This window comes from Perognathus longimembris, chromosome 2, assembly GCF_023159225.1.
Source record: "Perognathus longimembris pacificus isolate PPM17 chromosome 2, ASM2315922v1, whole genome shotgun sequence".
NCBI classification, from domain to species: Eukaryota; Metazoa; Chordata; class Mammalia; order Rodentia; family Heteromyidae; genus Perognathus; species Perognathus longimembris.
This window is the reverse complement of record NC_063162.1, coordinates 60,212,629-60,226,822: the sequence shown is the minus strand read 5'-3', so window position 1 is coordinate 60,226,822 and position 14,194 is coordinate 60,212,629. Positions and strand designations below refer to the sequence as shown.

General features: G+C 44.8%; 1 protein-coding gene across 1 annotated transcript in view; it reads left to right on the top strand.

Moving 5' to 3' along the window:
- The window catches only part of Vstm4 (V-set and transmembrane domain containing 4), a 91,010-nt gene that overhangs the window by 41,465 nt on the left and 35,351 nt on the right, over positions 1-14,194 (top strand). The window contains exons 4-5 of the mRNA XM_048339222.1: positions 3,426-3,533; positions 10,236-10,269. Coding sequence (XP_048195179.1) covers positions 3,426-3,533; positions 10,236-10,269 — 142 coding nt within the window. The remainder of the gene's footprint in view (positions 1-3,425; positions 3,534-10,235; positions 10,270-14,194) is intronic.

The following is a 14,194-nucleotide window of genomic DNA, read 5'->3' as shown; positions in this document are numbered from 1 at the left end:
ACATTTAACCATGCCTCATTTTCCCTAGTCTAACCTGCCTCAAAGGAAAGGTCCTGATGAATAAATGAATGGATAGGTCCAGCACTTGGCTCTGATGGCAGGAACAATTCTTCTGGTTCAGAAGGAAGCCTAGGGCAAGTTCTCCTCTCATGTGGTCCCATATCTCCAGAGCCCTTTCCAGGCACATGTCTTGTCTGCCTGCCTAGCAGTGTACTGGTTATTTGACCCACTGTACTGCCAGTCTTGGGCTTGACCTCAAGGCCTGGGCACTATCTTTGAGCATTTTTTGCTCAAGGCTAGCACTCTACCATCTGAGCCACAGCTTCACCTCGGGCTTTTTGGTGGTTCATTGGAATAAGAGTCTCACAGACTTTCCTGCTTTGGCTGGCTTTGAACTGCCACCCTCAAATCTCAGCCTCCTGTGTACCTAGAATTACAGACACAAACCACTGGCACCCAGCTTTTGATTTCTTTTTATACCAGTAATGACTCTGCCAGTAGCAGTAATCCTGCTATTGAACTAATTTGCTAAAGGTGAGTAGTGCTAGGACTGGCTTTGAAGTCACCCTGTTCTGACTGCCCCGTGTCCTGGTTCCCCATTGTGAATCCTGACCCCATTGTCCAGTTTTGTATGGTAACTATGAAGGCCCAACATTGTCCTCACAGATGATCCAGTTCTCCACACCACCACCCATGGGAGACACAGGCCTCTCTCCCCAAACCCCAAAAATGCAGTTTTGGGTTTTGTAGCAGGAGTATTTTTGTGACTTCTGTACCATGTGCCTCACATCCCAGTGGGTCCCCAACTTCCATTCCCTTGACACAGATTTCATCCAGGACTTTCCCTGTAGCTTCCAGTGGGAAGCTTTCCAGTGGGAAACCCAGTGAGCTACCCAGCAGTGCGTGTTGTTATGTTGGAATATTTCTTATAAACGTTACTCTTGGCTTCTAGAACTTTCTTCCCATCACCTCTTTGCTTCTGTGACTGGTTCTCGATTCCTTTGTGGAAGCCCTTTCTGCCCATCCACTCCTGCCTCACTCTCTTTTAAATTTGTTTTGGACAATACTGGTGTTTGAACTCAGGGCCTTATACTTGCATGGTTGGTGCTATACTGCTGAACTACTCTTCCAGCTCTGTTTTTTGCTTTTTTTTGTTGTTGTTGTTTAGTATAAGGTCTCCCTTCTTGCCTGGCATAGGCTTGAGCCTTGATGTGCGTGATTTAGGTTTCCCCTTGGTGCTAGGCTCATGAGCACACCAGCACATCAAGCTTCTGTCCATGGAGATGGAACTTCATAGACTTTTGAACTTCTAGATCTCAATTTTCACACATAGCTTGGATGAAAGATTGGTGTCACTATGAAGACTCCTAAGTAACCTCAGATTACAAGTGTGAGCCACTGGTGCTGGGCTCTCATTCTCTTAAATATTAGTGTGTGTGTGGGGGGGGGGGTAATTGCCCATTCCTATAGCCATGACCTAGGTGATTTTCTACTTAAAATTATCCTTCTTAAGGGAGAAAGGGTGAAAAAGTGCAGCAGTGGCAAGCACATGGGACACTGATGAGAAAGTGAGCTATACAACTCCTGGGTAGAGATGTGAGGGAGGGACTAGGAGAGAATGAGGGGACAGAAGACACTGTGTGAAAGGAAATGTGCTCCTTACCTCATTACCTGTCTCATGCAATTGTAATCCCTCTGTACATCGCCTCTATAATAACAGTAAAGTAATTTTAATTATTGAAAAAGTTGTCCTCAGTTTCAGTGGCTTTCAGGATTTCTCTGCATACAACCCCATACCAAAATCTATGGTCAAGAAAATAGTGTTGTATTTGAATGGAATCCACACAATCTTCTTGAATACTTTTAATCATTTCTAGATGACTTACCGTTCCTGACATAGTAACACACACACACACACACACACACACACACACACACACACACACTTCTTTAAAGACAAGGGTTTTACAAAGGCACGTTCCTACTCTAGGAATTAAGTCTGAATAGCATAATGTCACCAATATATTAAGGTTCATGTTTATGAATGCTTAGCTGGGCATCATTTGCTATGGAAAAGAACAGAAATAAGAAGTGGCCCACAGTAAGATTCAGGCCTTTTCACTTTCCAGAAGTTTCTGAATGCCATGGTTCACCTACACTTTGCCAGCATTTGGTGCTGTTGTTAGTTCTTATTTTTGCCATTCTGAATGCTGTGTGGGACATCACTCTGTGGTTGCACTTTGTATTTCTTTAATGGCTGAGGAAATTCTCATGTATTTATTTGCTCCTGCACATTCTCTTTGGTAAAATGTCTATGTTTTTTCTTTTTCATAAGAGGATTGTTATTTTACGTTATGTTTTGAGAAATCTTCACATTTAGATAAATCTGTAACTTGGACTCTAGAGGGACGGTGACAGAGCAAAACTTTTCAATATGGATGCAGTCAAATGGATCAAGTCCTATTTATTGTTTTGTTTTATTTACCCTACTGGGTACCAAACTCAGGGCCCGATGCATGCTGGGTCAGAGCTCTGCCACTTCATTTTACTCTAGCCCATAGGTTTTACCTACATGGGGAGTATTTCTGCTGTCAAGTCTGCTTCATCTTAGATTCTACAGATTTCTCTCATGCTTTTTTTTTCCTAAATTAAATTTAGATTTGTGGTTCATTTTGAATTGCTCTATAATTTGGAGAGTGAAGGGCTCATTTTCATTTAATTTTGGCAATTGAAGTCTGACCACGCCTACATGTAGGGAAGAGTCTTCCCTTCTACTGTTTTGTGCTGTTTTTTGTCTTGTTTTGTTTTCTTAGTGCTGGTCCTGAGCACTGTCCCTGAGCTTATTTTTTTGCTCAAGGCTAACATTCTATCACTTGAGTCACAGCTCCGATTATGGCTTTTTTGGCAGTTAGTTGGAGATAAGAGTCTAGCGTACCTTCCTGCCTGGGCTAGCTTTGAATCAAGATACGTAGATCTCAATCACCTGGGTAGTAAAGATTATAGACATGAGCCACCAGCACCTGACTTGAGTTGCTTTTGCAATGGGCCAAAAAACAAAATCAATTTAGTTAGGTGCTAGTGGCTCACTCCCATACTCCTAGCTATACAGAAGGCTGAGGTCTGAGGACCACCAAAAGTCCAGGAGGAAGGCATGGCTTAAGTGGTAGAGCACCAACCATATACAAGAAAACAGAATGAGATTTCAGAGTCCTTGGTTCAAGACTCATACTGACAAAAATAAAAATTGAGCATGCTGGTATGGGCTCACTTCTGGGCCCTTTATTCCATTTGATTGACCTGTGTCTATCCATCCACATACTGCATGGTAGCGTGGCAATTTCTGAAACTGCTATGTGGCCATTCCTTTGCATTTCCCATGATACATTTCCTTTGGCACTGACACCACATATGCCCTTCCCTTTCAGACCTCTACATGTATGCTGTCCTCGTGTGCTGTGTGGGCATCCTCAGCGTTCTTCTCTTTACTCTGGTCATCGTCTGCCAGTCTGTGTTTCACAAGAGGAAATCCCGAGGTAAGGAAACAGATAAGGTCATGTCTGGAAAAGAGGACACCACCCACAGACTGGCAGAAGGTGCTGGGCAAAGTAGTACTTTGGAGGAAAAGATATCCTGAGTCAGGCATTGCAGGAATTGGCAAGCAGGGTCAGCGTGTGGATGTGTTTCTCTCAGACACTGCTGAAATACTCTGATGACTGTGACATTGTCTAAATGCTCCTCTACCTCAAGCCTCTTTCTTCCTGGGTTTCTGAGATCCATGACCCCTCTCCTTTCAACCCCCCCTCCCCTGAAGAAGCTGTGGGCATGGATAGGCCTGGAGCTGCAATTTTGGCTCCTTCTCTAAACTCTTCTAGACTTTAAATGTTCTCATTCATGAAGGGGCTTTACGTATCTGCTGGTGTTCTGCCATTTGAGTCACACCTCCAGCTTGGCTTTTTGCTGATTGATTTGGACATAAGTTCTCTAGGACTTTTCTGCCCCGGTTGGCTTTAACTATAATCCTCTGTATCTCAGCCTCCCACATAGTTAGCATTATGAGCTACTATACATAGCCTCCCTCCTTTCTTGTTAGTATCACCTATTCCCTGCACTCTGTCATCCCTCTCAGTTGTCTTTCTAAGGCTTATGGTTCTCATGAGTTCCAGGGCCCTGTGAGTACTTTTTGGGTTTTCTGGAGTCCCTGTCTTTCAGGAAGCCTCCATTTTGTAGCTCTGAGAATCTGTCCAGCAGGAAGTGACTCTGTGCTAGCTTCCCTAGCGAGCTCGGAAAGCCTTCCTCCATGACACCTGCCACTGCCTCTGTGGCCCCAAGCTTCTCTCGTTCACCCTCTTCAGTGGCCTCTCTGAGCCGGTGGCACCTGCTGCACATGGTGTTGGCACCTGCCTTCCTTCCTGAGGTCACTGTGAGACAGGGATTGTGCGTGTGACTCGCACAATCTGGAACTTGGCTGTACAAATGGTGAACAAATGGGTCTGTTTTGCAGCTGCTCTGCTCCCAGCTGCTGGGGGTTGGAAGGTCCAAAGCTGTTTCCAGACCAACTGTTTATCACAGGTTCTTCTGCCAGGGCTCGGCATGCTAGGTCACACTTGAACTGCAGGCCTTATGAGATCCACAGCAGGACTGGGGAACAACAGCACCTGGAACCTTTTCCTGGTCTCTGGAGAATTCAGAGAATGAGTGTGGGCTCTGGGGCGGGCCCCTGTGCCCAGCATTGCAAAGCCCTCAGCAGCTGTCCAGTGTTGTCTGATCACCTGCTGTATGCCATGCTCCTGGTTTGACTCCTCCAGATCTTCATGGGGTCCTACATGGCACCCTGCCTGGTGCCTGTGTCAACTGAGCATGGCACAGAGGCTTGATAAGGCCTCAAAACAGAAGGACAAAGGTGAGGCTTAGGCCCAACCACGTCTCAAGTCTACCATGTTTCAATTCTAGAAATCCTCAGCCATCTGGAGGCTGACCATGGCTGAAGGAATCTCCACCCAGCTTCCATGGATACTGTTGGTAAGGTTCTTACCAAATAGCTCCACCTGCCCCAACAGCTCAGCTTTGGTTGTGTGACTCTTGTCAGCATCACAGGCTGGCATTCTGTGATGCAGGCAGGACAGGTCTCACTCGCTGTGGGCCCAGGAGCCACACACTCCACTCACACTGAGGGCAAGCACAGAGGGCAGAGGGTACATATGATAGGCCTGGGTGGCCCCCTTACCTGGGCCCAGAGGTCCTAGAGCAGCAGCTGCAACCGTTCTAAAACAATTACTACCACTATCATTACTACTATTGTTGTTATGCCAGTTCTGGGGCTGGAACTCAGGCCTGGGCACTGTCCCTTAGCTTTTATGCTCAAGGCCAGTGCTCCTACTTGAGCTACAGCTCTACGTCCAGCTTTTTTGGTGCTTAATTGAAGATAAAAGTTTCATGGACTGCCTGAACTATCCATCCTCAGATCTCAGTCTCATGAGTGGCTAGGATTACAGGTGTGAGCCACCAGCACCAAGAAACCTTTTGTGTGCATGTATGTGTGGTGCTGGGATTTGAACTCAGTGCCTCATGCTTGCTAGGCAGGTGTTTTGCCAGATACTTTTTCAGATAGTCTTTCACTTTTGCCCCAGCCTGGCCTCAGGTCATGATCCTCCAGCTTCTACCTTCTATGTAGCTGGAATTACAGGTGTCCACCACACACTCAGCTTATAACAAATATTTGTAAATGTTCCCATGATTAACTTGACATGAAATTTATAGGTAGGTAGGATACACAACCTGTCTCCTCTCAAATCAATTTAATGTTCTATAGTTAAAGGAAAAATAAAGTGATCTATAGTACAATAAAGCAAATTCTTGTATTTTCATCTCTTCTTTCGAGAAATTTTGAGTGTAGGAGAAGGCAATCATCTTTTACATTAGACCCTTAAAGGCAATATATGAATGTTGGTATAGGCTGGGAGTCCTTGGCTCACACTTGTAGTAATCCTCGCTACTTAGGAATTTTATATCTGAGGACCACAGTTCAGAACCAGCCTGAACAGAAAAGGCACATGATTCTTATCTCCAATTCAACACCAAAAAGTCAGAAGTGGGGTTGTGGTTCAAGTGGTAGAGTGCCTATCTTGAGCAAAATAGCTAAGGAATAGTATCTCAGCCCTGAGTTTAAGCCCTAGTACTGGCACCAAAAAAAAGGAAGGAAGGAAGGAAGGAAGGAAAGAAGGAAGGAAGGAAGGAAGGAAGGAAGGAAGGAAGGAAGGAAGGAAGGAAGGAAGAAAGAAAGAAAGGGAGGAAGAAAGGGAAGAAGAAAAGATTACAAATGAGAGACTGTATTTTAGACTTTTTAAAAAAAAATAGTGCAACTGTGACATCCAGCACATTGGCTTTCTTTCAGCACATCCCCTTTTGGAGTTGTTACATTTTGAGGCCTTGACAGACACTTGGGGCTGCTGACCCCCAGTCAGTGAGACAGTGCCATTTCAGGATAGGCAACCTGGCGTAATGCTTTTCATCAGATGTCTGTGAAGGTGGCTGTGAAAGTCGCCCTGGACTGAGGAAGCAGGAAGTAGAGAACTCGGTGGTCCTCAGCTTCCCGCTTCCCACACAGAGGCTGATGGTTCTAACAATGGTACTGGCTTGCACAGGTTGTCTGGGCAGGGCTGCTTCCTGAACATTGTGGGCCTTCAGGTCTAGCATGGTGAGCACGCAGGACTATGTGTGGGGAGGGGCATCTCTGCCCTGTCTCTCCCCACAGGCAGCACTCATGGGCTGGATCTCAACTATGAGCAATGCTTTCCCACACTGCTGGGCTCCTTGTCCTGGCCGGGGTTGCAGGAAGTAGGGGCCTGGAGACCCCAGCTTGGAGGCTATCATAGCCCTTCATGGTGGGTGAGGGACACTCAGTGAACAGAGTAGAAGCATCAGGGATCCTTTGATAGCGGCTCTGTAGGACCTGATCCCAAACACAGGGCAAGCAGATCCAAGGTAAGAGGAGGACAGCACAACTAGAAGGGCCCAGACTCAGTACAGGGCTGATCGGATGGGCACCAGCTGCCCAGCTACAGGAACAGTGCTGATGGAGGCATCACAGCCTCCACATGAGATGGAAAATCTGAAAAGCGTGGCCCTAGGTTTGTGGTGACCAAAGGTTTTGGCTAAGGAAGAGGAGAAAGGACAGAGGATGGCAGGAAGTGGCCTGGGACTAGGGCTTTCTGGCAGCAGAAATAGGAAATGAGACTAATTAGATATAGGACTGATCTTTGTTTCAGCCTTTGAAATTCCACAGTTCACAAGATCACCACTGAAAAATATTCATGCCCCAGCCTGGCTTGGGTGCCTCACGCCTGTTATCCTAGCTACTCAGGAGGTTGAGACCTGAGGATTGCAGGAAAGTTTGTAAGACTCTTTTATCTCCAACTAACACTCCCCCCGCCCGCCCCCCCCAAAGAAAAACTGCAAGTAGAGCTGTGGCTCAAGCAGTAGAGCTCTAGTACTGAGCAAAAAAAACAAGCTCAGGCCTTGAGTTCAAGCTCCAGGACTGACACATACGTACGTACATACACACACACACACACACACACACACACACACAGAGCCCTGAGTGGACTGGTGTCCCTGTCTCTGGATCCAGTGTGCTGGGTACTGAGCAGTTGCTGCTCGAGAAAGTTTGTTCCATTATCCACTCTTAAAAAGGCTTTCTTCTCTTCCCTGGTGCTCCCCAGCTCCCCAGTAGGTCTCCTGGGATCTTCTTTTAAACACTACTGCACCCAAATCCTTGCCTTGAGGGTCTCTGCCTCTGGAGGGCTCCACTCTGAGTTTGGGTCACATTTACACTCTGTAGTCAGCACTGATGGTGGTATGCATGCATAGTCCCCTGTGAGGTCTAGAAACACTTCATGAGTGGGAGCATTGGCCCTGCGTATACCTGCCTTTGGCCTCAGATTTCCCTCAAACAGGCATGCATCTGTACCCCCATCCTACCTGGGAGACTCAAAAGTTCCTCCATCTGTAGGGATTGTGCTGCCTGCTCATGGGTTTGTGAGAGTGGTATATTCTGAGACTGGCTGCGCAGCACTGCTCTTTCCTAGTGTGCTCAGCAAAGCCCTCAGATGGGGCTCAGACACTTATTTTTTATTTTAATTAATTAATTAATTTTTGTGCCTGTCCGGCAGCTTGAACTCAGGGCCTGGGTGCTAGCTCTGAGCTTTTACTTGCTCAAGGCCAGTGCTCCACTACTTGAGCCACAATCCCACTTCTGGCTTTTTGTGATTCATTGGAGATAAGAGTCTCATGGACTTTCCTGCTCTTCAAACCAAGATTCTCCCATCTCAGCCTCCTGAGTTGGTAGGATGACAGGCATGAGCCACCAGCTCCTGACAAGACTCACACATTTATGTCATAGGGAGTCACTTGGATATTTCTGCTCTCACAGTTCTGAGAGCTAGGAGCTTGACTAAGTATCAACCTAAACAGCCAAATGCTGTTTTACCTTGGGTCTTTCTCCTTGGTTTTGCACATACCAAAAGTTACATAGTGCCAGATGCTGGCAGCTCTGGACCCTGTATTTTTTCCTACATGACAAATCACCCCCAAATGTAATGTGGCATGACACAGATGTTTTATTTGCAAGGTCTTCATTTTGGGCTGGACGCAATTGGACAGTTCTACTGGTCTCACCTGGAATCATTACTTGAGTAGAGCTGGGGGCCTGGCTCCCCTGGGGTTTCAGCTGTGAGAGTTGCTGCCTCCTTTGTGGGGTCTCATCTCCCAGTGGGTCAACCAGGCTTCTTCATGGGGTAGCACAAGCATATCCTGCAGTTAGAGAGAGAGAAGCCAAGTCCCAGCACCTTCTAAGTGTTGACTTGTTCCACGCTGGCTAATGTTCCTTTGGCCCAGGCAAGGCATGTTGCTGAACCCAGAGTCACTGCATGAGAGTAAACTCAGGTTCCACTGGCTGTTTCAGCTTTCCTTCTGTTTGAAGTGAGCCCAGCTGCAAACTTTCACTTGGACACTTGACAGATTAACGGCCCAGTACTTTGCAGCCAGAATCATTTCGTATTCTCTCAGAAAGACCTACTGGAGAAGGATGTCTTGCTCCAAGACTGGTTTACCAAGGATATTTATTTATTCATTGTGTGTGCTGATCCTGGGGCTTGAATTCAGGCCTGGGCACTGTCCCTGAGCTTCTTTAGCGCAAGGCTAGTGCCACAGCTCCACTTCTGGCTTTTTGGTAGTTTACTGGAGATTAGAATCTCACAGACTTTCCTGCCTGGGCTCCTTTTAAACCTCAATTCTTAGATCTCAACTTCTTGGGTAGCTAGGATTACAGGTGTGAGCCACCAGGACCCCGCTCATTTATTATTTTAAACTGAATCTCATTATTTACTCCAGACTGGCCTGGAACTTGCTCTATAGCACAGGCCTGGAAAGACCATGGAAATTTTTCATCTTCACACCCCAGCCTTCTGTGTAGTAGAATTATAGGCACATATCATCACAAAACCCAGCTCTCTGAAAGGCCTCTTCTGGGTCGTGAAAGTGCTCATTAAAGAATTCAAACCGGGGCTGGGAATATGGCCTAGTGGCAAGAGTGCTTGCCTCCTATACAAGAAGCCCTGGGTTTGATTCCCCAGCACCACATATACAGAAAATGGCCAGAAGTGGCGTTGTGGCTCAAGTGGCAGAGTGCTCTAGCCTTGAGCAAAAAGAAGCCAGGGACAGTGCTCCAGCCCAGAGCCCAAGGCCCAGGAATGGCAAAAAATAAAAAAAGAAAAAAAAGAATTCAAACCGTTTTACACTGAGGAGCTTCTAAGTGGAGATGGAGATGGATCATCTGCTCTGGCCCCAAGGACTTGCTCACGGCTAAGGCTGAGCTCAGGTGTTGAGTAACTTTATTACACCAGGACCCTTCAGGTTAGCACCCAATTCTCAACCCTCATTGGCCCCAAATGAACATTATGGGTTAGGTCAGCAGGAAGCCTGAGGCATTTGGCTTCTGACCTGGCTCCATGCACAGCTGGAACAAATATCAAATCACCAGCATCTCTGTACCTGCAGGTATAATTCTGCTGCATTTTCCCCAAAGAGAAGCATGCAAGAAGCCCTCAGGTTTATTTGGTACAGTACCAGCACCCATAGAGGCCAAGGTTCCTGCATTTTAGGGAATTACTTGAATGTATGTATCCAAAGTACCATTTATTTACTATTTTCTGTTCTTTTTTTCTTCTTTTTATTTCCAGTGAGACATTATTTGGTGAAATGCCCTCAGAACAGGTAGGGAGATTTCCTAAGTTCCATATACAATGATTTGCTATTTTATTTTCTTTTGCAATTATAAAGAATTTGATGAAATATGCATTTTTCAAATGAGAAGATCTGCATGTTAATACACAAAGTCTATAAATGTGTGTTCTGCATGTTTGCGCATTTGAAGTACTGTGTGATTGTGTGCAGAATCAGATGGCAAGTGGCTCAGGGTGCCAGCTATGTTTGGGGGCGTTCAAGGCTGGAAGGGCTGAACCAAGCTGATCCCTTCTGAGTAGCTACCCCTGATTGCCCTCTGGAGGACTAGCTTGTTCTGTGTCCCACTTTGCTGGTGGAGCATGCATCATAGGTAACAATGGTTCTAGATGGTAAGGCCTCTTTGAACAATTACCCTGTACCTACCATGCAGCTGGGTACTAGTGGACTGGGGATGGGCAACCATGAAGGATACAGGAGGGCAAAGGTGGTCAAAATGCTTTGTGTACGTGTGTGGAAATAGAGCATTGAAATTTGCTGAGACTGGTTTGGGGAGGGGGAGAGGAGGGAGAATGACAAGGGGAGGACTCTGATCAAAATGCTCTGTAAGCCTAAATGGACATGTCAGAATCTACCCCCATGAACAACTAATTGGTGCTGATTTAACAATGGCATGGTTTCACTTATGTTACCCAGCAGATTCTAGATTTCCTAAGACCATTTTCAGAAAGAACAGAGAACATTTTCACTTCCTCTTTTCAAAATTCATTCTGAGGTTACAGTAATCAAGAAAATGAAGAGTTGGTCAAATACCGGCATAGGGGTCAATAGAACATAATTGAGAGTCCAGAAATAAATTCTTACACTAAGTGTTAGGTGAATCTTGGCAACAATGCCAAGACAAATAGATGGTATGGTCACTTTAATGAAAGTTTCTAGGGCCCAGGGTTGTCCATAGACAAAAACACAAACAGAGACCCTTATCTTCTACTGTCCTCAAAATTAATGGAAAAATTAGACCTAGCTGTAAAAGATAAAATTATAAAATATCTAGGGGAAAATCTTTGTGACATTGTGCAATATTTCTAAGTAAATTAACTGGTCAAATTCAAAACCTTCACCCTTCCAAGGATATCAGTAAAACAATGAAAAGCCACCATATGAGAGAAAATCCCTACTGATCAGATAGTGATAAGAGAATTTGTTCCTAGTTATATGAAGAGCTCTTATAACTCAATAAGAAGACAAATAGCACAATTGCAAATGAGCACAAAGATTTGAATACAAAGTTCCCTAACAAACGTGCTATTAAGTACATGAAGATATTTTGTGTATCCTTAGGGAAATTCCAATTAAAATCACAGAGCACCTAAGTACTGAGGGCTCACACCTGTAATACTCACTACTCAAGAGGCTGAGGTCTGAGGATTGCAGTTCAAAGCCAGCCAGGGTAGGGAAGTACTTGAGACTCTTATCTCCAGTTAGCCCCCAGAGAATCAGAAGTGGAGCTGTGGTTCAAAATGGTAGAGCACTAGCCTTGAGCAAAAGAACTCAGGGAAAGCACCCAGGCCCTGGGTTCAAGACCCATAACTGACAAAAAAAAATCACAGTGCAATACCACAACGTCTCTACTACAATGGCTATAATCCAAGTGACAATGTCAAGAACAGATGAAAGGGTAGAGAAACTGGAATGCATGCATTGTTGCTAAGAATGGGGCAGCCAAACAAGACAATAGTTGATAGTTTTTAAAGTCATTGACCTCACACATGAACCAGTAAATTCCGTCATAGGAAAATACGCACATAAATACCCATGTGGAGCTGTTCATAGCTGATTTGTTCATGCAGCTGAAACTGGAGGCCATCTGAGCTTGTTCATTAACTTGTGAATGAAGAAACACAACTTGGCAGTGAGTTCAACAAAGCTCTACTTGGTAAGGAATGCAGAATACAGACACAGGTGGGAATCAAAAACATGACTGACTGAATGATGGCAGATGCAACACTTACAATGGTATGATTGTGTTTCAACCAAACACCTAGGACAGGTGTGTTCACAGAAATGGGAAGTAAAATCTGATTCCTATAATTTCAGGTAGGAGTGGAGGTTAACTGTAAATGAAAAAGAGTGAACTTTGGGGGTTTAATAAAAAATGTCACAAAACTGTAGTATAGTAGGGTACCAGTAGGCTCATGCCTATAATCCAAGCTTCTCAGAAGGCTGAGATCTGAGGATAGTGGTTCAAAGCCAGTCGAGTCAGGAAAGTCTGTGAGACTCTTATATCCAATTAACTACTAAAAAGCTAGAAGTGGAGGTATGGCTCAAGTGGTAGAGTGCTAGCCTTCAGCAAAAATGCTCAGGGATAGCAAGACAAGCCTAGAACACAGAGAACAAAGGTGCATGGTCTCCCTGATATGTGGTTGTTAGGGGGAAAAATAATTAAAAAGCAGAGATTGTGTCTGTAAAATAACAAACATCTTTTCAAATGGTATTTCTACATGTTTTGGTCAGTGACTTTACATCATGTCTCTAAAGCCAAACAATTACTATGCTTATTGCATAAAAATGTCTAGGATGGTCCTAGCAGAGGATCACAGTAGCTCAACAGCTATGTACATATGATCATATAAGATGAGGCTAAGCAAAATGAGCTCCAAGATAAGGAAACAAGAGGATTTTATTGTTGTAATTTTTAATATACTATGTGAATTTCCTATGGCTTATCCCCTGTTGCTACTGTATATGATTTTGGTATATTACGTATTGTATATATGGTTATCTGAATTAGGGAAGGGAATGGAAACATCAAAATGGTGAGACAAAGAATAAAGGGCGAACCAATGCAGTAGTGATACTCATAGGAAAATATGTTGGAAAGGAACTGTAAAACTAGCAGGCTGGGAGGGAAGGAAGATGAGAGAAAAATGAGGGAGGGTGTAACGAGTATGACAAGAAATGTACTCACTACCTTATTATGTAACTGTAACCCCTCTGTACATCACCTTGACAATAAAATTAAATTAAAAAAATAAAATGCAGCCTATATTTTTAAATAAAAATGCTCAGGGATAGTGCCTGGCTCTGAGTTCAAGCCTTAGGACTCTCACACACACAAAACACACACATACACACTCACACACACAGACACATACATACAACACACACAAAACCTGTAATGTAATCATGGTTTCTCAACTTGATCAATCTATTAAAAAATACTGAATTTTACGTCATGATCAGTAAATTTAAAGTGCATCAATTCCACCTCAATGAGGCGGTTTTCTTTTAGTGTTTTGTTTCTTCTGATGCACATTCACCTAACGTGCAAGGACTAGTGGGTAATGGAGACATTTCATTCTTGTGCAGAATCATGGCGGGTTGTCTGTACCACAGAGACCCTCAGTTTGCTTCCTGGGATGTGTGTGTGTGGTCTGTCATGGAGAGTGTGGAGCTCTTCTTCCTTCCCTTCCTCAGCCTTTCCCTAAAGTTGCTTCATTCTGAGCATGTGATGACTGAGTCTCCACACACAGCAATGCAGTCACCCACATTAAAGTTTAGTATCCCCAGCCCTGGGATGCAAAGTGTATCCATTAGTTTTCTGCTACTATGACAAAATACCTGAGAAAATCAAACTGAAGAGAGGAAAGATTTATTCGGCTCATGATGTCTGAGGTTTCAGTCGATGGGCAGTTGGCTTGGTTATTTTGAAAGACAATTGTGGCAGGAGCGTGTGGCAGAGGAAATTAGTTTCCTGGTGCCCAGGGAGTAAAGTGGAAGCAAGGAAAGGGTCAGGATCCTCCCTGTCACTTTCAGCAGCATGCCCCCCCCCCCCATGACTTCACTTCCTTTGACTAGGCCCTGCCTCTTAGACATTCTGCCACCTCCCAAAGTGACCTCACAGCCTTATAAGCACATGGCCTTTGGGAGCTATTTAATACCCAAACCATAATGCTGA